General features: G+C 29.7%; 1 protein-coding gene across 1 annotated transcript in view; it reads right to left on the bottom strand.

Annotated features, from left to right (window-relative positions):
- Positions 1–3,699: 3,699 nt before the first annotated feature.
- LOC111632337 (Golgi phosphoprotein 3 homolog sauron-like) overlaps positions 3,700–12,857 on the bottom strand; it is a 36,272-nt gene continuing 27,114 nt past the window's right edge. Inside the window, exon 3 of the mRNA XM_023376746.1 lies at positions 3,700–4,526. Coding sequence (XP_023232514.1) covers positions 4,102–4,526 — 425 coding nt within the window. The 3' untranslated portion in view covers positions 3,700–4,101. The remainder of the gene's footprint in view (positions 4,527–12,857) is intronic.

The raw sequence follows: 12,857 nt of genomic DNA on the forward strand, positions 1-12,857 counted from the left end.
AAAATATATATATATATATATATATATTGAAAAATAAAAACAAAAAAATTATACTTTAGAAGTTAATCTAGTATCAAAAGCGTTCGATTCAGCATGACACACAGTCCTTCGAAAACACCACACAAAAGTGCCAGTGCTGCCAGCTAAAACATACACATCAACAAAAAAAATATTGGAGTAGCCCAAGATATAGCCACAGTTTGCAACGCCACAGCACTAGCGAAAATTTAAATTCGCCGACTGGAATTCTTTCGGATAAACGATGCTCTACTGTAGTTGCAATTAATGCTGCTTTTTTCTGATTGGGTGAAGTCGGTCGTCAAAAACTATTGAAAAACTATTTCTGTTGTGTCAAAAATGTTTTATTTATACCTAGTATAGGTATATACTCAGTGCCGGCCTGAGGCAAGTTTTAGGATGGAGCGAGATCCTATTATGACGTCCCCCTTGGTTGCCCCTAATTTTCCCTTTAATTTTCTTTACCACTGAGGCGCCCCCTAGGACTTAGCACCTGGAGCGGCTGCTCCGTCCTCCCTATGGTAGGGCCGGCTCTGTAAATACTGTACTTGCTAATACCATACCTCCAATCAAATCTGATGCTGTTTAATGTAGTATAGGAACATCTATCTCAAATTTTTCTCTTATTCCCAAGAGATTTCAGATAGACAGGTTCAACTATATATTAATAACAAATGGTAAAACTTAATGTATACTTATTTAATGCTGTTTTGTCATTCAGTTAAAATGCTCCTAAAAAATTTTTACTGAAAAAAAATCAGACTTGCACTGTAAAACATGTCAAATGTAATAATTTCCAAATGTATTGCTAATGTGATTGTCACTGCACTTTTTCATAATTAACAATTTAAATCAAATCTGTTTGCTGATAACCTATCTCTCAATCTTTTCATTCTGATCTATCCAAAAAAGGACACAAACATTAATAACTATTGACCAATTAATTTGATTCATGTTACTCAATAGTTTCAAAAAAGTACTTTATTACAGATGCTCTAAAAACACTACAAACAAACATCACTTCATACTTAGATAAGTTTAATAGTCATCAGTTTTCACAGATCTGTCTAAAACATTTGATCATGTTGAGCCTAAAACTCAGCTTAAGGCTAGTCTACATGGTCATGTAATTTGTGCAAAACTGACACATGCAATCAAATTTGTACAAGTAAATCATTGTGTGTACATAGATACTTGAAGTTTGTGTAAGCCAGAAGTTTGATTTGAGTAAAATCTGTTATGCCAGATATTTTGCACATGCAATTGACTATATAAATAGTTTTCAAGTCCAGCACATTTGCAATTTGACATTCCAATGCATCTTTACCTAGTTGCATAAACCCATGCAAATTATCAGCAACAAATTTACTCAAGCCAAACCTGTTGGCTTACAAAAACTTCAAGTTTGTTTACATGTAATAATTTACTTATACCTTGTACAAATTGCATAAACATATAAACTGGCCTTAATGTATTGAAAGTAAAGCTTCAGGCATTTGTTGTTATAGTTATTCTCTTTTCTCAGAATGTGAAAATGCTATGTAAATACTAACTCAACACTTTTGAGAATTTAGAATAATTGGAGAAACATCTCTGACTTAAGATTAGTACTGATAACTGATATATCAACTTAAATCAGAACATGTTTTCAAGAACATGATACCGAAGGAATCTCAATATAAAAATTTTGTTTCACACAACCCCACTCAAGACTGTCCTTGTGTCCTTCTTATTTAACCCCTACAGTATATAAAAACTTGTTTTCTCACTGAAAGTGTTGACTTAAATGCCATCTTGGATAGTTACTCAAATTCAAGCTTTTTCTGCATGTTTTATATATATGTTTTCAGTTCCCCTTCCTTTAATTTTGAGTTAATGTCAATAAATATAGCAAATACTAAGTCTAACTAAAATTTGGTAAAAAAGTATATTCATATGTTGTACCGGTAGTAGTGGCCTAAGACACTGCTTAAGTTGTAAAGTTCAAATGCTTAAGTTGTCAGAATCTCATGTAATTCTGACTTTCACAGGATTTACTGTAATTATTATTAATTTAGAGAAATCTAGAAGTAAAGAGTTGGCCTGGAAAGGAACTCAAAACTGCAACTATTGCTAGCTAGTCAGACGATACATATTACTGATTATGCTTTCTAGGTATCCCCCAAAGAATGTATGCTAATTTTCCCAGCACATAACTCATTTGATGCACTCTATTTCTGTTATTCTTTCTTACAAAATTCTCTGATTTTCTTGATGTGTCTTTTCAATTATGCAAGGGAGAAATACTGGCATTCAATCTACCAATGTTTGATATGAAGAGCAATGAAGTACTATCTAAAAATGGAAATGTGAAACCTTTGCTTGACAAGTTTTAGATTACAAAGAAATTCTATGGTATTAATTATAAATATAATTCACTGTATAGCTCACTTAACAGAGGTTTTGGCAAATCAGAGGGTTAAGAAATTTTTTCCCATTATCCACAAAAGGAAGTGTCCACTTAGCCAAGTAAAAATACATTAATATTCATATTACTATCTGTTCTGGATATTTTTTTCCACTAACAAGGAAACTGTCAGAGTGTCTTCTAATAAATTTTAATAAAATTTAGTTAATAATTATGTTAAAAGTATACAAACTCTATTTTAAATCTGTAGCATTCACTAAAAGTGTTGATCAGAGTTATTAGCAATGAAATGTTGCACTACTTTATAGTAGTTGAACACTATTATGCAAATTTTTAGAAGTGAAAGGGTCGCGGAGGAAGACTGCGATATTACATTTAGAATAAATTCTGGAATTTTCAAAAATGGGAGAAGATTTAATAAAATTTAGTTAATAATTATGTTAAAAGTATACAAAATTTTATTAATTCTTCAACCATTTTTGNCTGTACCTCAACAATTTCATCACTTTTTTTTTCAGTATCAGCCCCAAAACAGGAACATTCGATGAACAAATTTGCTTTAGCCAACATACCAGACCATCTTCCACATCTTTGTACAATAACTTTCTCTGGCATTATTGAGATAGTCATGACAGACCCAAGTTTCTTAATTTCCTCTTTTTTCTTCATAATTCCCACCAATGTTGTTCTTGGAAGGTTTTCTTGTTTTGCAAATACTTCTCACCTGTTTTGCATGATCACACCGTAAATGGTTCAGGTGTGTAAATTTTTTAGTAATTTCGATGTGATAAGTAATGAATTTTAAGTATATTTATATTATTTAAATATTAGTTCTTTAAATAAACATTAAAATTTCACCTTCAATCAGATATTAACAATTCAAAAATTTGAAGAAATCATTGATAAACAGGGCTGGGACTCCTATTGCCGACTACTTCCAGTAGTTGAATATGTAAGCCATGTGTAATTAGTTCATTGAAACTATCTTCACATGAAGCATCATGAGACGATTCCCTTCTCAATGACATGTACAAACAACTGGTTGTCTCACAATGATGGGAAGAATTATTGTGCAACATCCCTTCTGATAGTTAACCACATAGTGAGTTATTGTCAGGTCTTTAGAACAGGGATGGGCAATCTTTTTCTATGTAAGGGCCGCATTTTAAAACTTTTGAAATGACGCAGACCACATACAAATTTTTATATAAAATATTTTTGTATTTTATTTAATTTCTCTCTTTTTCTTTCTTTCCTCAACCAATGGTTGGTGAATGTGTATGATTAAATGGAAAACTTCAAATATATACATAAATATATTTACTCAAATTATATAATTTATTAAAATGATTTTATTTTCTTTATTGTTTTAATTAAATATAGGTGGACCAACAATGAAAATTTATTCTGTATAATAATTAACATGTATCATTGCCCAATTTAATTCTGGACAATTTATCTAACAATATATTTCCTGTCACCCAAAATATTAAAGAATGTAATTTACTTGATCCATTCTAATTAGTGTTCCCAATTTAAAGACAGATAGCACTGTTCTTTACACCTGGGAGGAATTATCCCGAAAAGCACGGAAAAATTTACAGTACACTCAACACGATGTGCCATTCTGTCAATGCTCAGAAGAAAATTAACCTGATAGATGAAAGCAAAAATAATCACTTAATAAAAGCTGCAAAAACTCCCCACATAGTTTCATTGGCATTAGGCTTCATGCTTTCTCCTTCCATGTCTAGATCCAACAATTCTCTGACACGTTTCATTGCAACTTCATAATCGTCATCCGAAAGAGGAGCAAAGGCATTTTCAAGAACATCCGATGCATGAGCTAGAATAATTAAACATAAAAGCCTTTTGTCCATTCTATGAGGGTCATTCACCCATTTACCTAAAACTGCATCTTGAACTTTCTTCACTAATTTATTTTTTGAGGTTGAATCTACCAAAGGATGAGTTGTCATATCAAACAAAACAAAATTCTGTTTTTCAGTAGTCAGTACACCTTTTTCGACTAGATTTTTTGCCAGGCGCTCCCTAACATTTCTTAGCTGATAACGAAGTTTCAAAGGATTCCAAGTTTCACCTGTAAAATAAAATATTTTAGCAATCAGCAATTAAATATATGATATTACATTACAGAATATCGTTTAAGTTATAAAAATATTATTTGATTAAATGTATATCAATAGATATTCAACGACATTTTATCATACAAGGAAACTAGAGTTGGAGGTAGTGTTTACCTGATTAGCATCTGAATAATAAAAATAATCAATGCAATGTTTTAATTTCCAATTATTATACAAATGTTCTCTTTTATTCATATTTTTACTTTATCTGCTATTTAATTATCAAATATCTTACCATACTATTTATGTTAATTTCTGGTTTTTATCTACTAACTAGATGATTATTAACATTATAAAAAATAAATCAAGACAGAGAAGAATAACAGAATACAAAAGTATATCACTTATTTCAATCAAATATTAACAAAAATAAATTAAATGGTATGATGCATACCTTATAAAATGAACATTTTAATTAAAAACATCAATTTAAATATTTTATGTACTTGCTAATTACAGATTTTCAACTTTATTCTTGTTCATTTTTAAATTTTTCATAATGTTATTAAAAATTTTCAAAGATCCCAATTTCAAAATCACAAACTCACATTTTCCTATTATCAAGATAATTGAGGTTAAAGATTTAAAATGTCTCCTGAAATAATTCCTTTGTAGATTTTGAATCAACAAAAATAAAAGTTGTAAAATATATATTTTTCCTGTACAAGTACTACTGTCATTCAGTGTCCATGGGCATCTCTTTCAGATTCAGGTAAAGTACATCATACAATAAGCATCTGATACCCAAATTATATGTATATATATATTTACTATTATTGACTTATAAAGTCAATAATAGTAATTAATTTGAAACTCTTTTTTTTTTTTTTTAATCAATTGTTGGCTTGATTTCATAGACTTGGTGATTTTTTTTAAAATGAAAATTATGTATGACTGCCAATACAAGAGTATTAAATGTAAGACTTAGTGATTTGTTTGTTGACCAGAAACTATTAAGTTAGTAAAATGACCATCAAAAACAATGTAAGATGGTGCAGTTATTGCAGAAATCATAAAAAGAGATTTAGGAATTTTGTAAATTGGTCCCTTCAATTGAAAAACTCTGTAAATTCAGTATAAGATTATTCCATTCTTATGTTATTCACATACCTTTTCCTCCAGCATACCAGATTTTATTAACAGTGAATATATTTGGCAATATTAAATTTGGCTACAAAAATTTAATATTTTTGCATATTTAGTAATAATTGATAATAGGACCTGATATTTTATACAATGTTAAGCTTAGTTCACGCTAAGTGCGATTCGCTAGCAAAAGTGAAAAACAGAGCAAATAACTGGTCAAACAAGTCATGTTTGACCAGTTATTTGCTCTGTTTTTCGCTTTCGCTAGTAAATCGTGCTCAGTGTGAACTAAGCTTTATGTAATATTACATTTATTATATTAATGTTATATAAAATATTTTTGTATTTTATTTAATTTCTCTCTTTTTCTTTCTTTCCTCAACCAATGGTTGGTGGGCAAACATGGATGTGTGTAGTTTTATAGCTTTACTTAATTTCATCAAACCAATATAAAATATAAACATTATATTGATTTAAATTTTATTTTGAAAAACAATATCCAATTTATAAAATTTCTCTAACTTAACAGAATTATTCTAATAAAAAGTTTATCAGAAGGAATATACAATGTTCAAGTATGATAACAAGCTTATAGTTTTTTACAGTGTTCTTATCTCTAGAATGCTAAAGATAAAACTTCACATTTAGACTATTATTGATTTATTTAATAATCTTTATGAACATAAAAAAATTTCAGCAAAATTAACAATTTTTTACAATAAATCAAATCTCTTATTTTCTGAATTACTTATATAAACTAAAATTCATTATTTCCTACAGTTTCTAGACACTTCATTGTTAAATACTCATTATTTCAATAGATTATTTATACCAATCATAACATAATGTTACATCAAATAATATTTTTTCGATACAATTGTTTCAATTTTTACATTATTGAAACTTAAGAAATAAATTACAAAGTCAACATCCAGGTCAAGTAATATTTTATAGATTAGCAGTTCCTAAATTATTAAGATCTAACAGCCTCTTATAAAATAAAAAAATAAAAATATTTGTCTAAGTAGTCTGGAAGTGAAGACTGCTTAAACAAACATCTATGCAATCTTTTGTGATGTTAAGTTCTAGTCAGTGCAATTTCCACTTGTTTTCCTTTAATCATTCCTGGTCAGTGACTAGCTGACCAAGAACAGCATAAGTGTTCTCCAAATCTCCCTTTGATTTTGATCCTACATATCTTTACCTGTTCCCAAAACAAAAATAAAGGGATGCAGATTCCTACAGCAACAAAAGCCATTAAAAACTTCACAAAAATTGACTTCCAGGTCTGCTTCAACAAATGGTGTCAATGCTAACAGAACTGTATAGGAACAGAAGGTTACTTTGAAGGTAATATGGTGTAAAAATTTATGTATGTTGTATAATAAAGCATGTGCCAAAAGTTCAGCTTATTTCTGACTATATATATTATGTCTGTATATAGGTATAAACATGTATAATATAAATAATACACAGGCTGTAAATGATTAATATTTATCTAATGCACTGCATCAAAAGTTCACTTCAGTTTGCAAATTGCTTTTCCTTAGTTGAATATACAAATGATTTTTATATAAATAAGCATAAGCATACATCAGTGATGGGACTGAACATGATCTTTGAGGAAAGCACTTCATATACATAGTAATCACATTAAAACTATTGGGTTGTTCGGAAAGTAATTTCGTTTTTTTTTACCATTAGACAGATTAGTTGTATTTTCCCCGCCATTTTCATTCTAAACTATATATATTTTGACAGTTAGCATTTTAAGGCTTATTTGTAAAAAATTTTGTTTGATTTTGTGCAATTGTTTATTTTTTGTGTCCAATCAAATATGGAAGATCGAAAGCAGCATTTTTGGCATATTTTGCTCCTTTATTACCGAAAAGGTAAGAATGCGCTCAAGCGAGAAAAAAATTGTGTGACGTATATGGAGATGTATTGACAGAACGACAGTGCCAAAACTGGTTTACAAAATTTCGTTATGGCAATTTCAATATTGAAGATGCACCACATTCTGGATGGCCAGTTGAAGCCAATGAAAACAAAATAAAGGTACTGATTGAAGCAAACTGCCAAATAACAACACATGAAATCACTAAGGGATTAAATTTGTCAAACTGAACTGTTTATGATTACTTGAAACAAATTGGTTTCGTTTCAAAGCTTGATATATGGGTTCCACATGTTCTTAAAGAGAGATGCTCTCTTTGGTGGGATTTTAAGAAAATTTTTTTTTGGAGCTTTTACCAGACAATTTAACAATTGATTCGAAAGTGTACTGCCATTGAGTAAACACCGACTTGGATTTTACACAAATTGCGAAATTATACCCCGACTTACACGGTTATCACTCAGTCCCATCTATCGTGTAAGTTTGGAGTATTACTGTATATGTGTTTTGGAAATGTTGAGTCAAATTAGTCTAGAATCGATTAATTTTATGGAAGAAAACCTTTCAGACAGCCGTAGTCCCTAAACTGCACACATGCCAGGCTGTGATTGGCTCATGTATTTAAGTGACTTGTGAAACACGGAATTCATATAAAACGAAACGTATCTACCATGTTATAGGGGATCTACTGTATATAAGTTTTAACCAACAAAATTACTTATTTGTTAAACTTTTCCAGCTGTTCAAGCAGCTATCATCAGGATACATAAAAGAGATTAAGTATTAGTTAAGGTATATAATAAAGTTAAAATTATTTGGACTAATTGAATTAAAATACAAAAACGCTAAAATATTAAGGAGACCTTGTATATTTTAATTGTGATTAAATGTTTTTGAGACATTTTTTTCTCATCTTCAGATCTCAGCAATTATTTCAAATAATGAAGTTCTTCAAAAATATTCTAATAGCATTATTTCAACATTTGAAGTATAGTAAGTCAGAAACTTTTACTTGAATTTTCATACTATTTGCCACAGAAAATTACCACAAAAACCTTTTAGCAGCAAGGAAATTGACTGTTATGTTGAATTAATTTAAACTTTTTTGCTCATTTAAATGACAATAATCAGGCAATCTAATAGAATCATCAAGCAAAATAATAGAATGTATAAAATGATAAAGTAAAGAACAGTGGGAGAAATGATTTTAAACAACAGTTTGTATGACTTAATATATTATTTCTTTTCATTTTTTTCATATACCCTATATATACACAGTGGTACCTCAAGATACGAAATTAATCTGTTCCGAAACTAAGATCGTATCATGAAAATGTTGTAAGGTGAATCATTTTTCCCCATACGACTACATGTAAAACCAAATAATTCGTTCCAACACGAAAAACACACTCAAATTAAAGCTAAGTAATATCAATACATTGAAAAAAATAACTTTAGTAAGCAAAACACTGAAAAATGCATTTTGTAGTTGTAAATATATAAATAACCATAATAGAATAATTTGATAATAATAGAATAATAAATTGATTAAAAAAATGTAGTTTTATTGATATTTGCACTTTACCTTTGAGGACAGATGACAGTGGAGGTGTAAACTGGTGGCGGAGGAGAGGGAGAAGGGAAATGATACTAAAACTTAACTTACATAACATAATGTAACAATTACTTAAAAATAACTTAGAAAAGATAAAAAATTAGTGTTGTTTTATATATATATATATTTTAATTTTTATTCACTTCTTTTCGCTTTCTTTCCTTCACTTCCACCAGCACTTTCACTGGATAGAGGTCGCTTGGTAAAATATCTATCCAAAGAGATTTGGCTTTGCCTACTTTTTAAAATGTTTCTAAAATGACTTAGGAAAATTTCATTAAACTGAGCAGCAATACAGCCAGTGTGAACATTTTCGGGATGTTTCTTTTCAATAAAATCAGTCACTTTCTGATAATACCTCAAGATTTCCTTTATCGAGCGAGATCCTTCCACTACGAAGCAAACATGTGGACTGAGACCAATGAACAGAAGTGAATAAAAAATGGTGCTGCAAACTAATGTAACATCATATGGTGAGTTTTTGTTTGTATCGTGGAGCAAAAATATGTTCAAATTTCATTTCGTATCCTGAAAATTTCATATGCTGGGGTGTTCATATCCTGAAGTACAACTGTATATATATTTTTTATATATATAGGTATACCTCACCTTACGTTGATAATTGGTTCCAGGAGAGGCGACGTAACTCGAATTTACTTGTCTCCAAATTTACTTGTCACTACGCTAAACCACAAATTACAATTCCCAGTTCTGTATTTTATTTATAAATGCATTTTTAATAATATATGGTTAATAAGAATCTATTTTAAGCTTACAAACAAATAAATTTTAGTTTTTAATATAGTACAGAAAAAAGTAATCTAAATTTACGAATTCATGTACGTACAGTACATACTTGTAAATGTACTGTAGTACATGTTTACAATTTGGCAATGTTTACAGTACATCGCAGACTCTATTTGTGAATGTAGTTTGCTCTAAGACATTATAAAATAAGATGATTTTGTAAGGTTAAATAACNAAAAAAAGAATGTAAAAATAAAAGTAAATAAAAAGTTCCAATTAATTTACTACTTAAATAACCTAAATATATCTGTTTTCTTTCAAACAAAAGAAACCGCAGCTTTCTAGCTACACGGAATCATTTTACAACCCTTTTTGTTGACAAGTTTATGGCTTGACACGATTTGTAATAATTATTAAATCCAAAATATTTTAATGCAAGCGGCTTCCTTTTAGTCGTAATGACTCTATTCCAAGTATTAATTTTCTTGGTCCAACTTAATAATAATAAATTTGATGTGAAAATTTTTTTTTCTATTTTTTGTCTATGGAGAGATATTGTTGTATATTATTGGTTTTATAGCTTTTTGTACATTCCTTTTTGAACTCTGGTTAGTTTTTTTCTAGTTTGAATGACATTAGGTTGACGAATAAGCGTCTTTTCAGAAAAGATTGATTCAAATTCGACTATACCAATCAGAATCTAGAATGTAAACAAATGCTAAAAAATCGTTATTTTCATGGTTTTTCAGCGCTATTTTCACTTATTTTTGTTATTTGACGCTATTTAGATGAATAGGCAAGTTTTCCGAAGCATAAAATTGAAGATTTTCCGCCAAAATAGAAACTTCCCAATAACATCGGAAGTTCTAACATCATTTTAAAATATTCCATATCTAAACCAGAAAGTGTTAGCTAAAAATAGACTTATTTATAGAACAATCCCCCATTTCTCACCCCAGGGAAAGTCATAAAACAGTTGGGTGCTAATGACTTTGTGAAAGGGAAAAAGTTCTACACTTAGAAACTTCGAAAGAAGGGATTTGGCCTGTACCGTCCGCGGGCCGCATAAACATTGATAGGGGGCCGTATGTGGCCCACGGGCCGCAGGTTGTGCACCCCTGAATAAATAAAGTAAGAAAATTTCTTAATTTCAAAAAAAATTTATACAAATTAAATAATTACCATTTTTATATCTAAAACTATAGTTTTATTGCATATTTTACTTGTTTATTAATAAATTCATAAAAGTAAAAATGTATTAATACACATATACAATCTTAGTCATTTGAGCTAGATGAATAAATTTTATAAAGAATGGTGCGTTTATAGTACAGGTAGCCCTCGGTTTACACTGGTTCAATTTACGCCGATTCACAATAACGCCGCTGCACAATTCGCAATTTTGCTGTGTAATTCCCCAATTTTCCCTATGCCAGACTGATTTTCGTTTCAGTGTTGACATATTTACCATGTCGCGACATTGAACATTCGTTAAAGCAAAGATTTTTATTGAATATATTTATTTTTTCTGTTTAATATTATTGGGTATGTATACATTTGCATTAAATTAATATTCAAATACTAAATGTTTAGGTACCCACAAGTCAAGTTATCAAACTTAATAGTCCAATAAATGGCGTCCGAATCCATAGCGCCATTGAATTTATCCCGTATCAGTTCGTTCGCGAAATCACCTTACGACGCAGTAGCACTTCTGGCAATCACAAACTATCATTAGTGAGACAAATCTACTTCTCGTTGGCCAGATGATATCTATTTCTTCTTAATTTTCCCGCTAAAACTGACCTTATGTATGCGCTACGGCAACCAGTGGTTGACCAATCAGTGTCTCCGCTTGTCCGTAGCTCTGTCAGGTTAACGTATCCTTTCAACTATGGAAAGTTTGACGGTTGAACTTTGTGAGTTAGACAATGATTGGGAGCGAAGTGCAAATGTAAAAAGGAGCATCGTCGCATCCATTCGACCATATTCCGAAATTCTCAATGAAAGAAAATAAAAATGTAAACAATTAAAGATGGATACTTTTTCCGAAAAATGTAAGAGATCCGAAACTAAAATTTTTAATAAAAACATTTAACTTTATTTTATGATAAAATACATTTTAAAAATTAAATTTATTTGTACTTTGTATTATATTGTATTAATAAACAAAATTATTTGCTTATTTTTCACTTATGCAGAACCTAACCCTATACCTCACTGTAAATATGTGTTCATTTTACGCCGATTCGATTTGCGCCGGCTTTTGTAGGAACAGAACTGCGGTGTAAACTGAGGTGAGGGCTACCTGTATATATTTTCTTCTTAATCAGTGTGATTCTCATACTGAAGAGATGCTGATCCAACTTTTGTGATTACTACTATTTTATTGCACTTCTGATAATAAAACTCATTTGATTTCATGGTAATTATAATTTCTCACACCAACTTGTTTCAATTGGTATTGTCTCTATTCATACACTTTTTTAAATAACAATCTGATAAAACTATGCTTAAATTGCTTTAATATAAAACAATTAATAAAAGAAAGTTCTCTATCTAGTGATTACATTTTAGAAGCTAATTTACATTAAATACTATTGAAAGCTTTATCTCAAAATCTCTCTCTTATTCATTAATTTTACATTGCTAATACTTTTTCTCTTTAAATATAAAAAATATATATATAATATAAATATGTAGTTAGAACTGTACTTTATACAGCTGCCATTCTGAATAAAATAATATTTATATAATATGCTTACTAAAATATGATGATTAAAACAACTTTAATGGAACATATTTTTTATTACTGCTTTTCTTGATATGTTGAATGATGCACTTGACTTTATTCCATTATATCAAATAATGTACTGTACAGTACATGTGCATTAAACAAAAAAAAAACACAATTTTAAATGGTTGAGTCCATGACGGCGG

The sequence above is a fragment of the Centruroides sculpturatus genome, unplaced genomic scaffold (genome assembly GCF_000671375.1).
Source record: "Centruroides sculpturatus isolate CEXI.00-Female unplaced genomic scaffold, Cexi_2.0 scaffold766, whole genome shotgun sequence".
Classification (NCBI taxonomy): Eukaryota; Metazoa; Arthropoda; class Arachnida; order Scorpiones; family Buthidae; genus Centruroides; species Centruroides sculpturatus.